This window comes from Kryptolebias marmoratus, linkage group LG16 (assembly GCF_001649575.2).
Source record: "Kryptolebias marmoratus isolate JLee-2015 linkage group LG16, ASM164957v2, whole genome shotgun sequence".
Classification (NCBI taxonomy): Eukaryota; Metazoa; Chordata; class Actinopteri; order Cyprinodontiformes; family Rivulidae; genus Kryptolebias; species Kryptolebias marmoratus.
The window spans coordinates 14,089,007-14,113,081 of record NC_051445.1 but is presented as its reverse complement, the minus strand read 5'-3'; the positions used below and the strand labels follow the sequence as shown (position 1 = coordinate 14,113,081).

The 24,075-nt window shown below is 40.1% G+C and overlaps 2 protein-coding genes across 2 annotated transcripts in view; one reads left to right on the top strand and one right to left on the bottom strand.

Annotated features, from left to right (window-relative positions):
• jazf1b (JAZF zinc finger 1b) overlaps positions 1-10,416 on the top strand; it is a 15,003-nt gene extending 4,587 nt beyond the window's left edge. The window contains exons 2-5 of the mRNA XM_017426555.3: positions 5,159-5,231; positions 5,801-5,997; positions 6,499-6,668; positions 7,485-10,416. Coding sequence (XP_017282044.1) covers positions 5,159-5,231; positions 5,801-5,997; positions 6,499-6,668; positions 7,485-7,661 — 617 coding nt within the window. The 3' untranslated portion in view covers positions 7,662-10,416. The remainder of the gene's footprint in view (positions 1-5,158; positions 5,232-5,800; positions 5,998-6,498; positions 6,669-7,484) is intronic.
• tax1bp1b (Tax1 (human T-cell leukemia virus type I) binding protein 1b) lies at positions 10,178-24,075 on the bottom strand. The gene is made up of 18 exons (XM_017426554.3): positions 23,939-24,075; positions 22,376-22,569; positions 19,026-19,128; positions 18,396-18,586; positions 18,124-18,282; positions 16,829-16,977; positions 16,616-16,706; positions 15,646-15,831; positions 15,193-15,444; positions 14,784-14,954; positions 14,479-14,551; positions 13,892-14,010; positions 13,651-13,776; positions 13,022-13,108; positions 12,336-12,531; positions 12,083-12,234; positions 11,522-11,607; positions 10,178-11,220 (listed from the first exon to the last, which is right to left on the bottom strand). The coding sequence occupies exons 2-18, from the start codon at positions 22,550-22,552 to the stop codon at positions 11,022-11,024; spliced, it is 2,517 nt and encodes an 838-aa protein (XP_017282043.1). The 5' UTR covers positions 22,553-22,569; positions 23,939-24,075; the 3' UTR covers positions 10,178-11,021.

Below are 24,075 nucleotides of genomic sequence, written 5' to 3'. Positions count from 1 at the left end.
CAAATTGAACTATTTAGACTCCTAAACAAGTAACTACTTGAATAATTAGGAATATAAACACCAGCTACAGAGCCAGTAAGCACTGGTGAATGAGCGTTTCTCTGCCCCTGTGCATTTATCAGGGTGTTTGCACAAACAGGACTTTGTGTATAAGTCCCTGTCTGTGTTAAATGTGTTAACGGATCTTTCTGGCCTCCTCATGTTTTTTCGCTAACCTGCAAAAAGCAGCTTACACATGAAGTCTGTCTCAGTTTCATTTCCTCCTCGGGGGTCACGTTGTAATGAATTACCTGTGCCACCACTCCTGGTCATGTTCCCTGCTGCTCAGAGCCACCATAAACATGTCACCATAATGCTCACCACCCGGCCCTACCCCACCGTGCATTTGGGCTGCGAGGGCGGACGGCCAGATGCTGGTGGAAATGAGAGAGGGAGAGCGAGTGCGTCTGGTGTGCTCGCTTGTGTTTGTGTGTGAGGAAGCTTGTTATGAGAGGGCAGCAGGCGTCGGGAAGGTGTGCTGTGTTTCCATCCTGATGCAGAACATCACAGGGGTTGCTGCTGTTTTTTTTTTATGTCATGGCATCATTTGTTATGTGTCGATGCGCTGAGGCCACTAATTCAGTCGCTAAGCTTTGCCCATAGGGTTTTACTCATACAGCAAGTGTACAAACGCTGCTGATAAGCCGATTAAACAAGGACATGATGACAACATGTTTAGCCTTAACAACCGTGATACTATTCTTATCCATTTAGTTTAAAATCTCTTGTTCAAATTAGGGCAACATAAGTTCTCAGCAATCATTTTTAGAATTAAATTTACTTCTTCAGATTGTCCCAAGACCCCTCCCCCCCACCCTACACACACTTGAAGCGTCACAACACACAGTGGGGTCCCGACCCCCCATCTCTAGGAGCTAATTTTTTGCATCAGTGTTCACATTGTCAGGTTTATTAGACATTAAATCGTCATAAAGATGTGCTTTTATTGTTAACTTTTGTCCACTGTTGCAACTATCTTGAGTGGTTTGCTAACAGATAAATACATTAATGCACACACAGACATGGACAAAAACCGTATCCCTGCTTTTGGCAGCCGGTGATAATTATGTCTGTTTTGTTAGGGTCAGCCTATTTGAATGGTTATTCAGACAAAACTTACAAAACTGAAATGTGGACAGGAATGTTTTTTTAGCACAGATATTTTAGTGAAGATAAAAAGTCCTGCTTTAGGATCTGCAGTAGATTCAATCTGTTTTATTTAATCTACACCTGGAACATCACCACAAGCGTAAACATCACCTGAGTTTGCAGGAAGTGGCTGTTTGCCCTCTGAACGACTCGTGGTAAATAAATACCTTTTTTGTTTTTGTTTTTAAGTTTCCCAGAAGTCCTCGAGTAGTCGCCCACCAAGGCGGACCACCTGTGCGGTTTGATTAGAATTGTTCTCATCTCTACTTGAGGCACCTTCTTCCTGGTCTCCGACTGATGGTGGCCCCAGAGGAACAGCAGAGGCTGTGTAGGAAGGGAGGGGGGGGGGTCCCCCCGCAGGCCTCCTTTTCCAGTTCCCCACCTGAGGCGTGTGTGATTTACAGAGTGTGGGAGCGGACTGATCCACCGCCGTTTGAGCAGACCGCCGCTCCACGTCCAGACACTCATTAGGGATCTTTGCGGGGATTTCTTGTTGACTCTCTCACACACACGTGTACCATTATTGCAGGCTCAGAGGGGACACTGCTCTGCCTCTGGGTTTTGGCGGGGGGGGGGGACATCGTCATAATGAACGTGCGTCTCCTGCCCTCTGTTTCCCTGACTTTGATGGGAAAGTAGAGAGAGGTGTGCTGTCTTTCACAGGAGGGATAAATCCACTGTTAATGAAACACTTGCATACGACTTTAGAGAAAAGTCTTGAGCTGTAGGTTTTCAGGTATGAGCTGTTATCATCGGCTTCATATGATCATGCAACATGTTTATTATCAACCAAAGAATCTGGCTTTATTTACTAAAACTATGATGCCCTATGTCTTGTTGCTCTCTCTGATAGGGTTTTTCTTCTGTCAGACCTCTAAATCAAATGCATTCACTGTGGTTCCCAAATGGGGTTTGGGGAGAGGAGCTGGTATTGGCAGAATCATCTGTAATTGTGTGAATGCTGATTCAGGATTCACACAGTTGTTTTCCTCTTTTTTTTATTTTATCATGTGTTTTTTGCAATCTAACTACTTCTGTATGCTTTGTTCTATTTTAACCATTCATATATCAAAACGTTCAGCTCATTAAGGACTTAGGTTTTGCAACTTTTATGCTTTTCAAAATATTTAACTGTAGTTTCAAATATTTTTTGCCGTAGAAATACACTGAGATCTCTTCACTTCCTTCAAAAACATTGTTCTCGATGAAATCTGCTTCATCGTCCTTGCTCTGTTTTTGTATTCTTCTGCTACTTTTAGCTTTTTTTTGTTTGTTTGTTTGTTTTGCTTCTTTACCAACAACAAACTTTTCAGCAAATTTCAGCTAATCCATTCAGCACGCCAAAAAAATGCATATTTTCTTGTTTTGTTTGTAATTTATATTAATGTCTGCATTTTATACCTTTCAGTACATTTGAAAATAGTTCAAACATGGCAACTCAGAGCTAGAATTTAGATAGTAATTTGATAATAATTGTCTTTTCAGGCAGGTGATTTTATTCCTGATTAGCAGCTGAGAATCTACCGTATCAAATGTGTGAAAAAACTTTCTTTGGTAAAAGTTTGCATATTCATACTGTACAAATCATAGTTTCATTAAATGATTCAAAGAATCAGGAAGAATTTCAGTAAAGCCTTAACTAAACATCTATGATCCTATAGAGGGCAAAGCAATGAAATTTGACATCTTCTTAAGGGATGTCCACATTTCTTTTAACAAAATCCTCTCTCTGTAGGCATCAGTAAGACATCGCTGCAGAAGAAGAGTTTACGGGTGCTGGCCCGTGTGGAGATGTAAAACCATGAATTCGAAAACATCAACCTGGTTCTGTTGCGTATTTTAAGACACGGTTGCAGGAAGACTGAGACAAAACTCCACCTTGAATGTGTTTCATTTTGATGACAGAACTTTTTTTAAACTGTTGTGAAAACAAATGCTAGTACACCATAAACGCTTTACTGTCAGAATGTTTAAGTTGTGTAGCAGCGTTAAAAGGCCAGCGTAGAAAACAAATTGAAAGGAGATATTTTTGAGTTTGTTTTTATTCTTTCGTTTTTGAAATTTTCAAATTTGATTGCGTCCGTCTCAACATAGGCCTTTGTTCTACATTTAGACATATTTTAGTTTCTCAATGTTTAGTTAGTTTTCTTAGGGAAGTTTGTAAAAATACTGACTTTCAGTGTTAAAGATATTGATATTTAATATCCAGCTCTGTTCCTACCCTTGTAGATACCGTGCAAGTACTGGAAACAGGTTTCTCTACCCATTATAGTGAACTGTAAATAATTTTCAAATATGTACATTCTATGAAAACACTCTTCCTAAGTCTTATCAGGGTTCTTTGTGGCCTACTAGTTGTTTTTTTTTAACAGAGTCAGAACAAGGAACAAAATAATTCCAAGTTTATGGCAGCAAAGTGTGACTCAATAGTTAATTACAGCTGGACAAAGTTACTTTTTAAACAAAAACTCTGAACAATTTTTTTTGTGTTATTTGTGTTATTGTGTTATTGCCAAAGTTGTTTAAAAATTATATCATCTAGATAATAATAATAATAGCAGCGTTGTTAATGCGCCTGTGAACAATAAAACTTAATGTTACCAAAAGCCTTAGGTGGAAGTGTTGACTAAATGAGCGCGCTGGATGGAAACAAACCACATGGGGTTAGCAGGCCTTCGCAGCACCGTCAGAGGCAGACAGGGAGGCTCTGCTCGTACACAATGTTGTTTTATGGGGCATCGCTCTTCTCCCTCACAGCCGGCAACGAGACGAGCGTTTGAAGTCGGACGTGCTTCACCTCGGGGTGTGGAGATTGGCTATTGTTGTACATTTAGCACCACCGAGCAGGATGAACGTGTGGAGCTGGGAAAGCGGAGCGCGGAATGCGCCAAGCGTGGTCATGTGCGAGCAATGTGGCGTCTGCGGGGCAGCCTTTGGAAAACATGCCAGTGAAAAGCACAGAAGGATGACACTTTCTCGCTCTATGTTAACACCTGAGTATCGACGGGGGGAACGTGACTGATTCACAGTCAGGTGGCCGTCATGTCAGAGCTCCAACTATGACATAGTGCGTTCTTAAACACAAATATATACTACCACAAAATAAATTCAAAAAAGGTTCAAAAAACAAAAACAATTGGACTTCCATTCTGTTGTTCAAGATGTTTCGCTTCTCATCCGAGGAGCTTTCTCAGTTCAGAAACAGAGAGTGCAGAGTTGAGCTTTTAAAGCTGAGATGTGATGTAAGCTGGACTGCTTGCAAATTGTTCCCACACTCCTAACAATAGAGGCTCATTAGGGTCCTTAATTATGTCCAGTTACATAACAGAAGTCCAGTTGTTTTTGTTTTTTAACCTTTTTTGAATTTACCATGGCCTGGATGACTGAAAATTTACACCAGCACGACCACAAAATGCATTTCTGAGGTGCACAGTGATTATTATTTTACTAACCTTTAAGCTGTAAATTGATATTACAGTGGAACTTCACCTTGTTTGGATTATCCCATGCATATTTTTTATGCAGAGGTGTCAAGCCCAAAATTATTCTTATCATGTTATTTAAATAAAGGAATAATCCAGGTCTTTTGAAGCAAAATTCTGTGGAATTGTTACAAGCAAATAATATTTTACACGTTGTAGGTAGCTTCTTATTTTACTTCAGTTTGGAGAAATAGTTTATTCTGACCGTCTTAATGAGCTAAAATTCACTAAAATTACTTTTCTGAATGTGAACCTGTGACATTTCATTAACACGTTGGCATTTATGGACCATATCAAACTTACAAGTGCTAGCTGTTGAACCTTTTATAAGGAGCTTAAAGTGGAAAAATGAAAGGGGAAGCCTAAAATATAATATACCACAGAGTTATTGCCAGCGTTTCTGTAGGTAACAAAATCGATTTTTTTTTTTTCTTCTTATGTTTTATCTTCCTGATTCTTCTAATGTTTCTGTTTCTCTGCCTGCTTAGATACAGACCCCTGTCTTCTGGAGAAGCAGGAGCAGCAGCAGCCGACATATGTCGCTCTCAGCTACATCAACAGGTAGACGAATGCTTTTCCTTCCAATATGAACAAGTTAGATCCCATTAATGCAAAACCTTTGACCAAAACTGAAGTTTTTCCACATCAAGATTTATCACTACCGTGTCACAGGAAGTGCAGTGCGCTCCTTTAAGAGGTTTTGCTGACAGTTTCATTTGTCATCTGGTGCACTGCTTAAATGAATGTCTGCGGCGTTGTGTAGCTGAGGTTTTTCGCTGCTCTCAGTTCATCCCGGCTGTCTTTGATATGAGGCTTAAATAGATGCTTTAAAAGTCTTATGCAACACAACGGAGTCTGCCGCCGTCTCCCTGCCTTCGCAAACACATCTTGATGTGGCTATCGCTTAATTTGTTAATTCCACTATTGCTTTAACAATGTCTGTGTTAACATTTTAGTTTTATTAAACCCATTTATCAAAGACTTTACTGTCCCCCATAAACCCGATTGGTGTGTTATTTTTTCCGAGCATTAAATCTACAGTAGCAACATTAGAGCACCAAGCTGATGACTGAACTCTGTGTTTGTTTTTTAAACAAATATGAAGGAATTCTGTATTCTTTTGATACCAGGTTTATGACAGATGCAGCGAGACGAGAACATGAGGCCCTGAAGAAGAAGGTGCAGCCCAAGCTGTCTCTGTCTCTGACTGGAAATCTGTCCCGCAGCAACGTTTCCACTCCACCTCGCCACACCAGTGGAAACCTCACCCCTCCGGTCACCCCACCCATCACGCCTTGCTCTTCCTTCCGCAGCAGTACGCCTACAGGTGAGACTCGTTACCAGGTGTCCTTATTACCTCACAGGGGCACGGGTCTGTGTGTGTGCTTGTTAGCAAAATACCTCGTGAACCCGAGGGCGAACTTTAATGAAACTCTCAGAAAGTGCACATCTACAACTGATTACCTTTTGAAGGTGGCCACCACAGATAAGTAGACTTAGCAAACACATAAATGGCTAAAAATAGCTGTTTTAACATTTATATAACAAGATTTTTTTGTTTTGTTTCTGATGTGTAACATTTCCCCATGTGCTCCTGTGCCATGTGCTCCATGTGCCCCATGTGCTCCTTTCCATATCTTTTTTGTGTGTCTCTTAAATTTTGACACAGTAAAAAGAAGAGGAAATGGAAACTTTGCCTCAGAAAATATCCTGAGAAAGCTTCATGATTGTCAGCCTGAATGCTCAAATGCTCAAAGACCAGGACTGTTAAGTCCGCGAAGAAGTCGATAAACGGGTATACCCTTTTTATTTTCCCCTGTTCCCACAGGTAGTGACTGCGATGAAGAGGACGTAGAGTTCGAGGCATCTGACAGCGACGAATCGTGGACCACAGAGAGCGCCATCAGCTCCGAGTCCATCCTGAGCTCCATGTGCATGAATGGAGGAGACGAGAAGCCCTTCGCTTGTCCCGTTCCAGGCTGTAAGAAGAGATACAAGGTATATTCTTTAAGAACACCGTTTGAAAAACATGTCTCGGCGATGCTTTTAGCCTTCCTATCAAGACCGCAAGAAAACCAGAGAAAGAAGTGTGGGATATAATTTGGTTCTTTCCACTGAAATGAGTCAGTCTTTTTGTCGACGGTGGAAAAGAGGTTTTGTTTTGTTTTTTTGTTGACAGCACAACAGCTTAGATGCATACATACAGTCCACTTTAGCGATATGGAGTTTTATAGGATTTTTCCATCCACATCTGGTGTGTGTGGTTGGGATAAAATCTGAGCAGCCTGAGAAAAATTGCTTTGCTGACGTGAATGACAGAGTTATAGGTAATGACTTAGTCTGAGGTTTAGGGCAGTAGTTAGCATCTGTTTGGGGCCAGAATGTCTTCTGTTGGCTGCTAACTCTTTGGGGAGGGTCCAAACACTTCATGCAGTTTAGGATATTGTGCAACATAAGACAAATGCTTGGACACTCAGATTATTCCCTACATCATGCCTATACATTTGGAGTGTGGCGTTCTTTTATCTTTGGGTCAGTATTGTTTGATAAGGTTTTCTATTTCAAAATAAATGTCTCTATGAAATTATCAAAATCTGTAAACAAAAGCTTTTTAGTGTTCAGTCTGAAGAAACTTTATTCTCCTAAAGACAAAGTTTATGTGCTACCATATCCAGCTCCTCTGGATGAAATAATAAACAGGTTTATTATGTTTTCTTCATGTAAGGCTGCTGGAAAAGGTTCAACCAACGCTGGATTTATTGCCCGTCTTGGTTTTTCGACTGTCTAAAATGTTTTAAATTCGTCTCCCTGCAGAATGTGAACGGAATCAAGTATCACGCCAAGAACGGCCACCGGACCCAGATCAGGGTGCGCAAACCTTTCAAGTGCCGGTGTGGGAAGAGCTACAAAACGTCTCAGGGTCTCCGCCACCACACCATCAACTTTCACCCGCCCGTCTCTGCAGATGTCCTCCGAAAGATGCAGCAGTAAGAGGCCGAGTGAAGTCCCTCAGGTCATTTCAGCACCCATCTGAGCTTCACCGTCACCAGCAGTAGTTTCTTCTTCTGTCCCGCACCTATCAGCCTTCTCCAGCCCACTTTTATTTCACCCTCATTCCATTTTCCAACACTAGGTTTTAATTGTATCATAGATTATTCGACTTTAATTTCTATTCAAGCTGTTTAATTTCTCTTTGGTTCAGTGTTTTATATTTTGCACATTTAAAACATCATTTAACTGACTTTCTTTTCTTTTTTTTCTTTTTTTTTTGGTGATCTTTGTTGCTGAGGGGAAGTTGCAAAAAAAGCACCAAACGTTGCCCCCTGTGGTGTCAAACTGTGTCTCTTTTGAGACTAAAACATGACAGATTTGAATGAAAATAAATGAATGTTGTAGCATTAGAACCCGTCAGCCGCGATGTGAATAATCGGTTGTTGGTACTTTTCTTTTTTTTTAATGACAAGAATTCAAAGAACCCCCCTGCCCCCCTTTTATTTGGTCAGTTTTACAGCACTTGAGTTGGAGCACCAAACGATGATCTCAGGTAATTTCCTTCAAGCATTTCCGCTCCAAAAGTCCTGCCTAAGTGTTGGAAAAGCGGTGAGGATGTTTAGTGAGAACTGTTTCATTGTTCCTCGTGTTTCTGATCCCTTTCTTTAGGACTAAGAGATTTTCCTTGCTGCTTTTACAGCAAGTGATTGAAGCACTTTTTTATAGATGTTGCCAAGCAAATTAGCATTTTGCCAGAACCTTCTTTCCAGTGTGTGTGTGTGTGTGTGTGTATATATATCTATATCTATATATAGATATAGATATCTATATGTATATGATGAGTGGACACTTGCACGTCGTTCATGTCCAGTGTTTTAAGTATTGTGAGATTTCTGTGTGAACAGGAGTTGCCTCGGACTGTAAAACATTCCAAAATCGTAGAAGTTTAAGCGGTTTTAGTCTGAGAGTTCATCCTAACGTATCTTCAGAGGAGGTCGGCCAGTTTGCTCATTACAGTGTTGGTGTCGTTAGACAACATTTTGATGACCACAATAAAATTAATTTAGAAAAAATGGCCAAAACCTAGCCAAAAGTTCAGCACACTGACTTTGACAGTCTTACTTTCAGGCCATTGAGGATCACCTGCAACTCCTGTTTTGTGCCATAATCACAGTATTTTTCATTCCTAAAGACTGAGTGATAATAATGATGATGACAATGTTATTAGCAAGTAACTGCAGAAAGAAATGTGACATAAGAATATAGAAAACCCCAAGATCCGAAAAGCTGGGACACTGTTAAATGTGAATCAAAAATAACAAATAACAACTCAGATGTTGACATTTTATTACAGAAGGATTCTAAATATTTGTTAGTTTGAATTCCACATCAACAGGATGTTTAAATAAAAGCTGGGATAAAGGATTGTTTACCACTGCACCACCTTCTCTCTACCAGCTGCTATAGTTTACAAAGTTTTAACTTAATACAAAATGTTTTGTTTTTTTTGTGGCTTCCTTTTAAAGATTTTGCAAAAGAAGCTATTCATAAATATGATCACTGTGTTGTTAAAAAACTTGTTGCAAAGACAAAATTTGGTGTTTATTTGGATGCGTTGCCAATATTACAGCATGAAAGCCATAAAACCACATCGCTGAGCATGATGTGAAATCTAAGGACAAGGAGTTAGTAAAGCTCAAAAGAAGAAAAATCAGACTTTTAAAAAAAGTGTCTACCGCAGATGAACAGTATCTGTTGATGAAGTCTTTTAGTTTTGTTGTATGCCAAATCTTTGCTTTTTGGGAGCCTGAAGGTTTAGGTTTTTGTTTCAGTAACTTGGTGCCTAAACCTACAAATTAAAATTGTTTATTGTTTTCCTCTTCAGCTCAATAAGTTGAAATGAGTTAGAGCTTGACAGTGTTCTGAATTGTCTTTGAACGATGGGTTTCCTGACACCACTCTGGTATTTTCACGTTAGAAACGGGTTCATCTTCAATCCATTCCCGTTATATGGAAGAGATGCTCCAAAGCCTTTAATATTTCTTTTCCCATAGATGATAAAACGTTAACATTTGCCTGTTGACTGCATTCAGATCAAAATATGCATATATTTTCATCTGATATGTTGTGTTTTCAGATGAAATGATTGTATTCAGTCTCATCCATTTTATGCAGTGTTCCAGCTTTTTATTGGGGAAGGGGAGTCTGTGCCATTGAATATAGTCTCCATGCCATGAATGTTATTGTTGAATCTCTCTAAATCAGCTGAGAATTATAGCATTCTTGTACTGTCAGCATGGGGAGAAGTCTTTGAAATAATGTACAGTGAATGTATTGTCACCTTGTAAGTGCATTAAACTTATTTTTGTGTATTTTTTGTGTGAAACAAAAACAACTTGTAAAAAAAATAGATGTACTGTATTTCTTTAAAAGCTGCTTCATGTAAATTTTGTTAGGAATTTCACAATAAAAGTCTGTGTTCCTCTGACTCCGGTTTAATAATTATGTTCAGACAATTCGACTTCGAAGAGACTTTATTAGTTTTATTTTAGATACATGAAACTCACTAAACTAATGAAAGATTCTTTTGTTTTTGTTTTTTGTAAATGAATGAAATAACTTATTAATGCAAAAGAAAAAAGAGCAAAAGAAGGGAATTTAACAGAAGCTTAGCATGCACTGATTAGCCGATATGAAGAACATTGTTTTAAGAGACAATCAGAATCAAAACGAAAAGGAAACCTACTAAAAAAAACAAAATCAAATCTACATAATGCACAAAGTATCGAGGCTGTCACAATATTGTTGTCTTTAAATCGTCTAAAATAGATGATCTGAAGGTATATAATCATGTATGGATATAGTTACTGAAGATTTCTCCCTGACTGAATATAGTGCACCAAAGCTGCTTTCTATAAATCGATGACTTGAACAGCAAAGCAAAGGGGGAAGCATTTGTATGTTTTAAATGTCTGTTTGGTAAACACTCATCTCTTTCCCTGATAAGTTACATCCTGTAGTCTAACAGAGAACCAAGTCCATTTGAAATCATTTTAAAATATATATTTATGTGTTAAACAGTCTTATCTTTTAAAATCTAAATGAAGGGAAATTTTTAAACAAACAAACAAAAACAAATTGCCTTGCAAACTGATTCTTAAGCCCTGCATTACGTACTGAATTAGAACGTCATTTTCAAATGTCATCTCCGAGTGGATCTCTAAGTAAGAAAGCAAAAAGTCAGAGTAGTCCTTAAGAGAGGATCTTCACACAGTCACATGCAAAGGAGAGATTAGGGTGATTTGTTTCAGTGGCCGACGGGAACGTGGAGGGGCTGGATGTGCTGATGTCTTGTTCCCGTCAGTCGAAGTTGAGCAGGTGGCCGTCGAAGTGAGTGAGCACGTGGTTCTCGAACACCTTCTGGTCGCAGTCCAGCGGGAACTGCTCGCTGCACATGGGGCAGATTTTCCAGTGGCTCTCCACGTGCTCCTCGAACTTGCTCTGGTCGTAGTTGGGTGGGAAGATGACTTCGCAGAGCGGACATCGCTTCATGTCCATACTGCGGCGTGAAGGGAGAGAGCACAGCAGGCGAGGAAAGAAAAAGGGCACAGAAAGAAGAGAGGGATCCTGTTAGGTAGCAGTCGGGCAACGATTTGAGCAAAACCACAAGAGCGGGCTAATAAAGAGCATCTGTCTGATGCGAGGTGGGTGGCCCGCTGTTTAACTAATGCCAACAAATTTGGGTGTGTGGTTCTAAACATGTAAGACAAGTTACAACGCACAGGCTGGGGAGTGGTAAACCTGGATGGCATTTATGGGAGATGTGGCTGCGTGGGGGGAGGAGGGGGGAGGTTCGTTACCTGGGATCAAAGCAGAAGGCATTTTGTCCATCATTCACAAATGAGCTACGGGTCTCTGTTGCTGCGGGTTGCTCAACGGTATTAACCTAAAAGAAAGAAGGGAAACAGACAAAGAAACGATGAACAATATAAAAGTGAACTGAAACTTTAGCCCTGTTCATAAAAACCCCCAAAACATTTGTAGTTGTATTTTCAAGTATAAAAAAAGAAAGTCGGTCAATATTTGTGATATGTTCTCACTGCTGGAAAAGTATTTGTGGTGCCTTTTGTCTAAAGTACGTAGAGGGTGACTGATGATATGTAACAATGTTTTTTATAGCTTTAACATCTGAAGAAAATACAGTAAGTTATGAAAAAGCAACTGGAATAGCATGAAGAAGAACAAGAGGCAGAGTAAGAGATTCGAGATTTGACAATTACCTGTCGTCTCATTATGACACTAATCAGGTTTTATAATACACTGTTCATAAACTGAACTGAGTCTAAATGTCAGAACTGCGGCAGCTAGGTGAAAAGGGACTGATGATTTGTGAATATTAAACTCCGTGGAGAAAGCCTCACATTGTTGTTTTCCTCTGACTCCTCGTGGTCTTCTGGCCGGCTGTGGTTGCGGGTGGGCTGGATACAGACCACATTGCTGTCCCAGGAGGGTGGACCCACAGGGGGCAGCTTCAGCGGCTGATCGTCCAAGAACTCCTCCTCCTCCGTATCGTCTGCTGGGACATACAGTAATTAGTGAACGTAAGGAAAAGACGACAATCCTGCGACAATTTGGGGAAAATACATGCAACTTCCAAAAACAACAAGCTTTTACCTTTTGATTCTGAGATTGAGTAAGGATTCCCGAAGTGCAGCTTGCTAGGGCTCTGAGAAACCAGCAGAGGGTTTGGGGTGTCCTGGGCGTAGGGGACGGGATACTGAAGGATTAAAGGCACACTGGGAAGGTCCTCCAAAGCGATTTTCTCAGCGGCCCCCTGATCGTCTTTCCTGCTGCTACTCCTCTGGAGCTCCTGGAAACACAGCAGCAGCAATCAAAACAAATTGTTACAGTGGACAAGTTTTATGAGACAGTCTGTTAAGGTAAACAATACATGACTGTGTTGTATCACAGCAAGCTTGTAGGCTCTTGCTTTTTGTCTTACACAACCAGGTTATTTGGCCCCTAATTAAAAAAAACATTAATTTTAACAAAGTAAAACTCTGTTTTATTGATGTCATTTGATGACGCCAAGTTAATTTACAGTCTAAACCACAAATAGTGTGACTCCACTCCTCTGAACTGTACCGGCATTAACTGGAATTGGTATTTTAGGTCTGGAAGAGCCTTACTGTGGTCTTAAAGTAATGCAGTGGAATTTAAGAACTCATTTAGTTTGCATCTACAATTAGAGGCATTTTAAACACAGACTAGACCGAATGAGGGAAAATGGCAGGAGCATGACATATTTCAGGGAAGTTTTAGAGAGGTCTATAAAAGGCAGAATAAAAGTTGTCACTCACCCCCTCCAGTTTTTCTTTATCCTTCACAACAAGCGCGAGTGTGTCCTTCAGCTCCTTCAGCTCCCGTCCTTTCTCAGCTACCTGGCTCTGGAGGAAACGGAGGACACAAACACACAAAAATGAGAAGGCTTCTTTCTATTCTTCCATTTAATGTTCTGCTGATTGAAAAACGTGTCACTGAAATACGGTCAGACCTTAGTATTTGCCATTATTTGATCCCAGCCATAAATGGCTTCCTTTAGCTAAAGTCTGATTTATGTACAATACTGATCAAAGCAAAAAATAACCTGTTTGAATTCCTCCAAAACATTAAGCAAATACCCGCCTGACCTGAGCCAAGCACAGCATTAGCCGTGCAACTAGAGAGGACTCCCCCGAGCCGAGCTTTGCTTGTCTCCAGAGCCTGACATAAACAGCAGTAAAATGTTGTCTCGCAGACGGGCCTGCTCATAAACAACACTGTCAGAGCAACCGTGTTCAGGGGGGAAAGATAGCATCAAAGTCTCAATACTTGAGCTAGACCAGCCACGCGCAGTGGTGAAAACACGTCGACTGAACGGCTCTGAAGGCACCAGAACATCGCTGTCGGCCTGCGTCATGCAAAGCCTCAGCGCTCTGGCCGTACCAACCTTGTAACGATCTTCTGCTTCTGCCAGCTGCAACTTCATATTCTCGTTGGTCTTCAGCTGCTCCTTAAACTTCAAATCCAGCTTGGCCAACTCGTCAGCAAACGTGCTGCTACGGTCCTTTTCCTCCTGTAGCGGGACAAACATTGGGCATCCTGGTTCCATCACTCCATACTAGAGCTTTACACTACAGGCGCACATTGCATATCAAGCAAAAAACTCAATAAATATATATATTTTTTACCATCAGCATCTGCTTGCATTTTCTGTACTTGTCATTCCTGTCAGACGCCTCCCTGCTGATGCCTTTTAGCTTCTCCTGGATGATGGCTTCCAACATGGGATCAGCAGAACCCGGACTGCCTAAAGCCAGGAGAAGACAGAGAGACCACAGTTATGACTGGTGTGTGTTTTCCTTTCAGCATTTTCAACAGTAAAAGACAAAGTCATCAAGGTGATTTCCAGTATTTTTAGTTTTAATTTATGGAATTTTGTCTTAGCAGTGAGTTAAAAACATTGAGGTTTATAATCTAATGTAATCATGGCTTATAATATAAGCTGATTAATATGTTCACACTGTGAAGTCTTCAAGATTGTAAAAGCGTGTTTTGTTTTTTGTCTTGCAGATCTTCTGTGTGACCTTTTGCTTTGGTGTAGGGATGACTTATTTTTATTTGAACATGCAAAGAACCAAACAAAATTCATTTATTAAAAACAAAAGCATAAGTCAAGTGAGTTTAAAAAAAGGAAAACAAGATTAAATACAGATAACAACTTGCATATTATAAGCTTTTTGTAGCAACTGTGATTATATTCACACACAATGGATACCTGGCACAGATGTGTCTGGACTCCCTGATGCAGGGACTGCAGCCGCCTCGGGTGCTGAGCTTTTCCTCACCTCCTATCGATAAAACCAAAAACAGCTGGTTTACAACGTGCCAATTCTAGAGATCATTGTTTGCTTTCTAAAAAGAAAACAAGAAATGCTCACAAAGATAGATGTCTCTAATCTTTTTGTCTTGTGTTTTTTAAGATTTAATGAGCAGGCGTGCATTAACACAAAATGGACGCACTGTTCCTTCTTTTTAGCTGACACAAGTAAAGCAGACTGGCTGGTTTCTTGCAGAACCTACCCCTTGCTGTTCAGAGAGTCTAAGCACTTGTTTCTGCAGCCGTTGGCATTCCTTGTACTTTTCTTTGTAGTGTTCTGCAGCCATGTGCAGCCGCAGCTTCAGGTCCTCCACCTCTCTCTGCAGCTCTGCCACGACAGCGGTGTCCGTGGAAGCTTCTTCCTCCACTTTAACCTGTTTATAACAACAAAGTTAATGAGCCACTGGAAAAGACGAATGCGACTGTAAATGCACAAAACAAATCTTTATTAAAACTGTTTGACTAAAAGTGGTCCCGTTCAGTAAAGAACGCAGTTTTCTTTTCTTTACAGTATTTTTTATTAACTGTCTTGCAGTAAACACAGGTCGCCTATTATCCAGCTGTGTGTAGAATTTGACATTAAACTCCCTTCTCATTGGTCCTCATCCTTACCGCTTCCTGCTTGGCTTCTGCCTTCATCTGCTCGACCAGAAGCTCCAGGCAGACACACTGGGCCTGAGCTTCAGCCTTGGCCTTGCGAAAGGCGTCCGCCTCGAGTTTCATGTGGTACAGTTCAGACATGGTGCGGTCTCGGGTGCTGGAGGCATCTCTGAGCTCGGCAGCTAGCAGCGAGGACTGCTGCTGGTTGGCCTGGAGCTGCTCTTCTTTCTGCCGCAGCTGCTCCTTCAGGGTCTTCATGTCTCCCTGCCAGAGGAAAGAAAATGTCTTACATGAGAAGTAACAGTTACTATAACTGCCTAATTAGATAAGATCATTTCTTTTCAGTTATATTTTAATAATTATTCTTGAAAGTACAATTTTAGCTAAGTTTAATATTATTCGTCTTAGTCTACCTTTGTGTAATTTCTTAACAAAAAAAAGAAAAAAAGAAAAAGTTATTTATACCAAGGGGGAAACTTTGGCCAGGATCTCTCTGTACTGTTTCTCCTTCTCTGTAAGGCATGTCTGCAGGCGGCCCACCTCCTCTTTAAACTGAGCAATGGTGTTTTCCTTGTTTACATCCACCGACTTCAGCATCTGCAGCTCAGCACTCAGCTTGGTGTTTTCCAGCTCCCGGTTTTTCAGGTGAATCTGATGCATTTGCAAAAAAAAAAATCAAGCGCAGACACCCCCATCACACACACACAGCAGAAGCAGTAAAACATTATAGAAGTTTATAAGACAAACTTTGTGCCTCTTGGTTCAGTTATACAACACCGTTCACAACCACGTATCAAAGAGTGTATTAAAATGAGACTATTAAAACAAATGTTGCATGACCTCAATCACAAGACAGAGATTAAGATGGGCCTATAAATGTGTCCTTTAGCAACAGCCCCAGTGTGGTGGCGCAAGTTAAATTATATACGGGCTTTCAGCTCCATTTCTGTGGTGACAGTACAGTATGTGGCACTCCCACTTCCTGTGCAGCACCCGCCACAACACAAGACGCATAAACAGCAGGCGGAGCAGGAGACAGAATAAGGCATGCCCTGTTTAGCCTAAAATGTTCCACTACGCACAATAAACCCAGAAGCATAAAGTGGAAAACAGGAAGATTCAGAAAAAAGTTGACAAACTGCATATCTAAGTCTGGCGATTCTAAAAAAAACCCAACAATGCAGTTATTTTGTATAGATTGTAAAGCTGTCACCAAGTTCAGCGTTTAACATACCGCTTCAAACTTTACTCACAGAATGAACACGTGACACCAGAATATCTGGCCTTGAACTCGTTGCAGTTTGATATCGTTATATTGGATTCATTTTTAAATTAGAATGCAACCTTTTTAGGACGTAACAAGAAACTATAGCGTTAGCTTTAGCGTGACGCCTTGCAGAAACTTCTAAAACCAACAAAAATAACAGCAGATTACCTTGTAAAGCTCCTTCTCATCTTTCTCATTCTTTAGGTGAGATTCAAGCGCCTCCTTCTCTACTGTGATTTTCTTCACTCTGTCTTTCAGACTAGAAAAAAACATGTTCATCTTGCTTTATTACAATATTCATGGAGCACGGTTACATCATAATTACGGTAAAGATATAACAAAAAGAAAACGTGCAGTTTATTGGCATTTGCAGTAACTCACTTGTCAAGCTCAGTTTCCTTTTGAAGGCCCTTCTGTGTGACTCCAATCAGATCCTCCTCCAGCTGTACAATTCTGGCTGTGGCCTCCTCCAGCCTCCTCTTCACCTCCTCCTTCTCCTCCTGAAGGGCCTGGGATGAATGCTGCACCTCCTGTCAGACAAACGACCAAATAAAATATGACTAAATACTTCAGTTTGGTGATTTTTATAATGTTGTTGTTGTTGGGGTTTTTTTTCAGCTCCTCCTTCTGCAGGTATTGCTACAGCGAGCGAAGTTACACTAAAGATTTGGCAATTGTTTTGTTTTGGATTTTTTGCCAGATGCCCTTCCAGACACAACCTGGGGACAAACCTGCAGCTGAAGGATTACTAGACCGCGGCGTCAACCAACAAGCTACCGCAGGGCCGGTTTATTCATTTATAATGAATAATTCTAAACAGCAACTCAAATAGTAGCCTGCAAATTTGTGCAAAGGTCGAAATGAATCTGGATAAATTGAAATTTGAAAATTACAAAGTAGCAGTTCTTGCTTTAAGTAGGTAGGTTTCCATTTCTGTCTAAACTTGTGGAAAACGACTGCAAAGCATAAAAATTTATCGTCTTTGAAATGCAAGTCTACATCAAAATAAAAGTTATGACTCTGAGAAGAGTTTTGAACTCTGAAATTGACATAAAAAAGAAAAACAAAATAAAATTTTAACAATTTGCTTATGGGAAGAAATTTGTTTTCATTATATCCACACCACATTTAAAAAAAGAAAAAAAAATATCATATAAAAATAAAGTCATAAAATTAACAGCCACAAAGGCTGTAATCATATTTTCATCTGCAAAACCTTTAAAACCAGAAGATTTATGGCACAGGACGGCTCGATGAATTATTACTGACAATGCTTTTAAGACTTAATGTTACGCTATAAAAAGTGAAATGACGACTTTGATAATGCAGACATTTATATTTGTCTGAGCGTGATTTACTCTTCCAGCTTTTCACAAATTTGGATTGCTCTGAGTGTTTGGACGGTTTCACTAGGGGGTGCTAAGAGACTGCATGGCCAAGTCAAGAACATTAAAACTATAAATGAATGTGTTCAGTATCTGCTGCCAATTTAAACCACCACATCTACGGCGAATAGAAATAACAGTATTTTTAGTTTTATTCAATAGATAGGTTTTATTCGCTGCAGATTAAATTGGCATCAAATACAGAACACATTCTTTTACAGTTTAATGTAACAATCGTGACTTTTCCTCTTCCTAATGCTAGCACTGCATTCAAAAATGGATCGAGCTTACTTGGCTTTCTCTTCTCAGCTGGATGCAGATCTCCTTCTCCTGCTCACACTCCTTCTGCAGGCTCTCCTTCTCCACTTCCAGCTGTTCCTTCTCCTGCTGCAGGAGGGCCATGTTCTTGAGGAGCTCGTCCCGTTCTTTTTGGACTTCCTCCACCTTTTGCTGCACGAAAAAAAAAGTGTTCACAATGTCAAAACGTTTGATTATTTTATGTTACGGTGGAGAAATGGCTGAGCTTGCGAGCGTTAACACGTGTGTGAAGTGAAGTGAAGTACCTCAAGGAAGCCGGCCTTGGTGGTAACGACAAGGATGTCGGAGTTGCATTCATCCTCAACCGTCAGCAGCTCGTCCTCTGAGGGGCTGTTGGCACGAAACTGAAACGGTGTGCTAGCCCCCCGGATTTCCCCTTTGTGAGTAACGTAGCAAAACTGGTAGAACTCACCATCGTCATTGGGCACATAATATCCTGAAAAAAGAAACAAACAAAGCATAAAAAAACATGCATCAGTCAGTGCACTTACACGACAGAGAAGCAAATCGCAGGATGTTTAATCTGTATCTGATCAGTACGAGCACACTTTTACAAAGAGTTCAAACTAATTTAAGAAAGTGCAGGAAGTGATGTGTTGTGGCTAGTGATCTCGGTTAGACTCTAAAAAAAACAAACAAACAAACATGTTTTTCTTCTATTTCATCCACTTTACATTCCTTCTGAAGAGCGGCATTAAAGCAAAAACACACATAAACTCTGTAGTTAACACCAGGACATAGATGTGAGGGGATAGTGTTACATTTCCCAATATTCACATATTCAGTCTTAAACCTTTTACGGTCCTCTGAACAGCTCTCTTATGTGTGGTTATTAAAAGGTGTCAAAGTTATAGAAAACTATGGCATGATCTTACCCTGAAAGACCACGGTTCTGTTGACTGCGGTGCCTTCCACGTAGTTCTCAGGGAGAGGCGACCACAGGAATGTGTAATAGTCCCTTGCTGTGCTCCAACCAACCTGTGTCACAGTGAGGGAAATCTAATAAACCAGATGCTCCGACCACATCAGTGTGCTATAATAACAATGGAGGACCAACAGGGAGGTTTTTTTTTATCTACACTATGTCACTTCCTAAATATGTCAAACTGACGGTGTTTAACTGAATTAATGATCAGCTTTAAATCTATCTTGAAATAACAGTGTAGGAGCACATCTATTTGTCATCTAAAAAAGAAAATTATCATCTTTCAACCCCCAGCCCCCCGGTCACAGTTTGCCTGTGGCCCGGCCCCTGTCATGAACAAGCCCGACCGTGGAAATGAAGCAACAACTCACTTTTAACAGGAAGAGGAAAATAGGTGAAAATTTTATACATAGGCAACTTGAAAATGAAAACCAAAATGTAATTATATGTATTTTATGTGTTGTTAACTGATGTCTGATGAGAGGGGAGAGGGGGGGAGTGCAGAAAATACATCCATAACTTCAGACTGGTGTCATAAAACTGTCAAAAGAAATCAGTGTCACATTGAGCGGGCTGCTTTTTAAGTGTGCGCACACACACACGGGCGCACACGTGCATCCACAACAAATCCAGTAAAACTAACCTCAACACAGATATGGTAGCGTGATGGGAAAAATTATTTACGCAAGCTAATCTCATGAAAATGTTTCCGCACAGAGGCAGGAAGACAGTCCTTTTAGTGAAGGTTTCAGCTGTGCGCAAACAGCCTGCAGCTACGACGCCGAGTGTTCATCAGAGCTACAGATAGAAAGCTCCGGTGCTGCAACAAACCATTCCTTACTTTTTTTTTAGCAGCACAGTTCCAGTCTCCAGCAGTTAAGAACAGGAAGCAATTAAAACATGAGCCTAGTTAGTGAGTGTCATTACTGAAGGCTAGCCCTTACCAGTCCACTCATTAGAGCTGCAGAGGTGGTGTTTGGTGAAAACTGAGAGGAACTTATAGCAGTCTGGTGTGTGTGTGTGTGTGTGTGTAAAAATAGGACAAGACAGAGACACAGTGTAGGGCTACACTAAAGAACCTTTAGATTTGTGACTGAGCCAATAACGCATGACGGACAAGAGCGAAAAGCTCTAAAACTGAAGTTAGAACCTCAGTGAGTGAGTTTCAAGTTGACTTTTCACTAACTTTTAGCAAAGCCACAATGCTGCAAGAATGCCGACAGAAATTTGAGGGAATATTGCTGCAGGAGGCAATGCATTATCCATGTGCCAGTCAGACTGTATGGATTCAGGAGTGAGATGTTAATGAATCACGCAGGGAGGCTGTGCTCAGAGACAGTTTAATTATAAAGCTCTGTTCTCTGAAGCCACACTGACAACAATCCTTTTATGAATGAGAGAGCTGCTCGTGTCGCAGTGCAGAAAATGTTCCGAGCACAATCAATGTCTCGGTTTGGCTCATGTGGTAACAAGAACCTTTCTCATATCTACTCATCGTCAAAAATACAGTTGATGGTGAATTTATTCCAGTGTAATCAATTCAACAGTATTTTATTTATGCATTTCAAATGACATGTTGAAAAATAAAATAAAAAAAATCACATGACACCATTCCCAACCCTGGTCCTCGAGGAACACTATCCTCCATGTTTTTGTTGTTCCCCTGCTTTGACACACCTGATTTGAATGAGCGAGTGATTATCAGGCAGGGAAACAATGAAAACATGCAGGACGGTGTTCCTCGAGGACCAGGGTTGGGAACCACTGCGCTATCACAATCCATCATACTGGCAAATCCCAGTTCAGTAAACTGACCCAAAAGACATTGTTAATGTTAATGTAAACCCTTAACATGTGTAATAGATCATCAAGATCCAAGGTTACACCTAGATAAACAAAAGATTTTCAAACAAATTTAAGAGGGAATCTGCTTTGACTGAATTTGTTACTAAAATAACAAAACTCAACTTGATGCACAGCACATCCAGGTATCTGTATCCATGTAAATGAAAAAGGTTTGCACCAAACAATTCATCTGTCAACACCCTCAAAAAGATTTATAATCCTACACTCCACATTTTCCAACAGAGCTTTGTAGGTTGGAAACCTTAGAAACTACTTATTTTAAAGTTTGACACTGCCAGTTGGTGTCTACCTGGAGGCTGTTCACAAAGCACTGAGGAATCCAGGTCAAAAGGAGTGCTTGAGCCAGAATTTAAACAACTTAAATAACCTGATCCGCCTCCAGTAACCTTACATGATCTCAGATCTCTCTGAGCTTTTCACAAACTTTTGTACTCAAACATTTGCAAATCACAAGACAAAGAATGACATTTTTTCCCCAAACAAGAAGCAGATAAAAAAACATCAATTGTGTCTCAAAACAAAAAGTATTTTAAACTTTCTAACAATTCAAGACAATAAAATACTCACAGAGAATAAAAAAATGTTTTTCCTTAAAATACACATTGAATATTTGACTTATTAGGTCTGCTTTTACAATATGTTGGAAATCAATACAGGAGTTCACCAAGAGTTATTGGTTTATGGTGTTTTAAAACTTAAAAAATATATTGTGTTACTTTCAAACACCTCCTTCATCATTTACCTCTGATATACCTGAGCTTTAACACCCATGATTGCAAACAAAAGAGTTTGGATGTGGATGTTTCTGTTTGTAACTCTTCAGCTCCATCCTTTGACAAACACCTAACACAAGACTTGTAATCAAGCAGAAAGAAAGCCAAAATGACTGATCTCAGTTTGTGTTTTGTTTTAATACATCGTTTTGTTTTAATCTTAGCTTTCATCTCACCCCTGGTAGATAAAAAGCATGTTGATCAAGAAGAGCCTCACTACACTTCAGACATGGCCAAAATAAATTACTGCCACTGTACTGAGTTTAATGTGCTCCCTATAATGAGATCCATACGGGACACTCAAAGCTCGTGGCGAGGGCCAAAATGATCCACTCCTCCTGCCAAGCTCATCATTCTAATAAAAGAAAGACCAGGTCTTAGTTTTTCTTAAGACTGACTTTGTACTTTGTTTCAACTTTTTGGTAAAAAGCCAAATCTTTTTCTGTCTGTGGTATAATATTTGAAAGTTCCCCAAACATGTTCGCCATCACAGATTCATAGATGTCACTGTGCAAATAGAGAGCCAAAATATGAGACAGTATAAGATTAAAGTGCAATAGGTTGTAGCCACCGAACCAGAATACACACTGAATGCAACAAACACCAAATCTTGTTCTTTTCATTGAGACGCTTTGATAACATGTTGAAGACGACTGCTCACCTTAAATATGCCAACCCAGTCCTTTGGATGTGGTTTGATGAACTGCGTCAGGGTATAGTGACACTCTAGAGCGGCGTGAGGCAGATAACTTTTCCCCACATTCTGGAAGATGACGTGGGCAAAGTTCGACGTGTCCATGTTTTTGCTCAACAAAGTCCCGTCCAGGTACAAATCCATAAATTATTCAGCAGCGCCTACACAAATAAAAGTTAGTTTTTTTTCAAATGACAAAACAAAACAGCAGCAGCACTAATGCTAATGCGAACTTTGAAAAGAACAGCGAAAAGACGAACCAGCTACACAAAAAGACCAAATTAAAATGTAAGTGCACTAAAGCTGTCAACTTAAGTGATACTTGTCATATTGACAATCAGAAGGTTCATAACATTTTAGTTATGGAAATATATTTCTTAATCTAAAAAAGTACTACAATGCAAACATTAAGAGAGTCTGCAAACTTTGCAGGCTATAAAAACGTGACTTAGTTTGATTCAATAGTTTTACAGCTACAACAGAACAATAAAGATTATCAGCTATGTTGCTCTGTTACATTTATGTATAATAAAACACATTAGCTATGGTCTACTGCTTTGTTTTAGGTATAAAATGTTACTTAGTAAGACATATTACCAGTGAGAGAACTTGTATAAACGTTGTTATTAATGACACTTGTCTTACATTTGACAGCAGTAAATAAACAGCAGTTCAGATTGGTTTGAATGCCTGTCTACTAATAAAGAAAATAACAATATGGGCAGTTGTGCTGTAATTTGTGGGTAATGTTTGTTTGTTTCCTAAATCAGCTAGTCATGGCAATGTGGTCTTAGACAATGCTTCTAATGTCTTATTTTAGTTACTTTAAACCACAAAATGAGTACTAAGCGGCATTACACTGACTCATGACCTGCTCATCTGACAGACTAATGAGTAAGTCTTTTCTTTAGGAAATAGACTTAACTAAACTGAAAATGAGACCACAGCGCTGGGGAGAGTTTTACATCAGGAGGGAGTTTCCATTTACAGTAGGCCTCGGATTTTATTTTACTCGAACGAGGCCTGGGACGGAAACCGAGCCAAGTTGTCACTCACGACGGGACCAGTAAAAGTAACACACCAATCTAAATGGATAAATCTTGTAAAGGTTTAGAGAAAATGGCCGAAGTTGTCAAGTGTCAACGGTGAGGCCTAATAACAAAACATCTTGGCGAGTTAGCTTCGCTGCTAGCTAGCTAGCTAGGTAGGTGCCGTTAGCTACATACTTTGAAAAAAAAAACACGTTACCCTTTAAACACAGTGACAGACATGTTTGTAATAAATGTTTGACTACTGAGGCAAACATTATCTCATAGTGTTAAAACGCACCAGGTTTGGTCATTTGACGCGATTACTCAAGCCAGAGAAGGTTGTTTAAATGTCCAGCTCGACAACTGAGGACAAGGTTACAGCTAACGTAAACAGTTCGCAAAGGCCTGCGCCGAGCTACTTTCTAACCGCGTTTTGAAAAGATATAAATGCTATAAGTCGCATTTGTCGTAATTATTATAAAACAGATAGCGAACTTACCTCGCTGTCATGTTAAACAGAGGCGAAAATCCCGAATGTATCATAGAAACAATTGTTGACGCAGTTCAGGGCTTTCCCGTGTCCTTTTCCTGGAATAATAAAAACATTACGTCATTTCCGGATGGGGCCCCGCTAAG

Coding starts and splice junctions, on each gene's coding strand:
- tax1bp1b (XM_017426554.3), bottom strand. CDS start 22,552: ATGGATTTGTACCTGGACGGGACTTTGTTGAGCAAAAACATGGACACG. Junction 15,832..16,615: donor ATGAGAAGGAGCTTTACAAG/GTAATCTGCTGT, acceptor CAAATGCATCAG/ATTCACCTGAAAAACCGGGA. Junction 11,608..12,082: donor AGTCAGAGGAAAACAACAAT/GTGAGGCTTTCT, acceptor TCTTTCTTTTAG/GTTAATACCGTTGAGCAACC.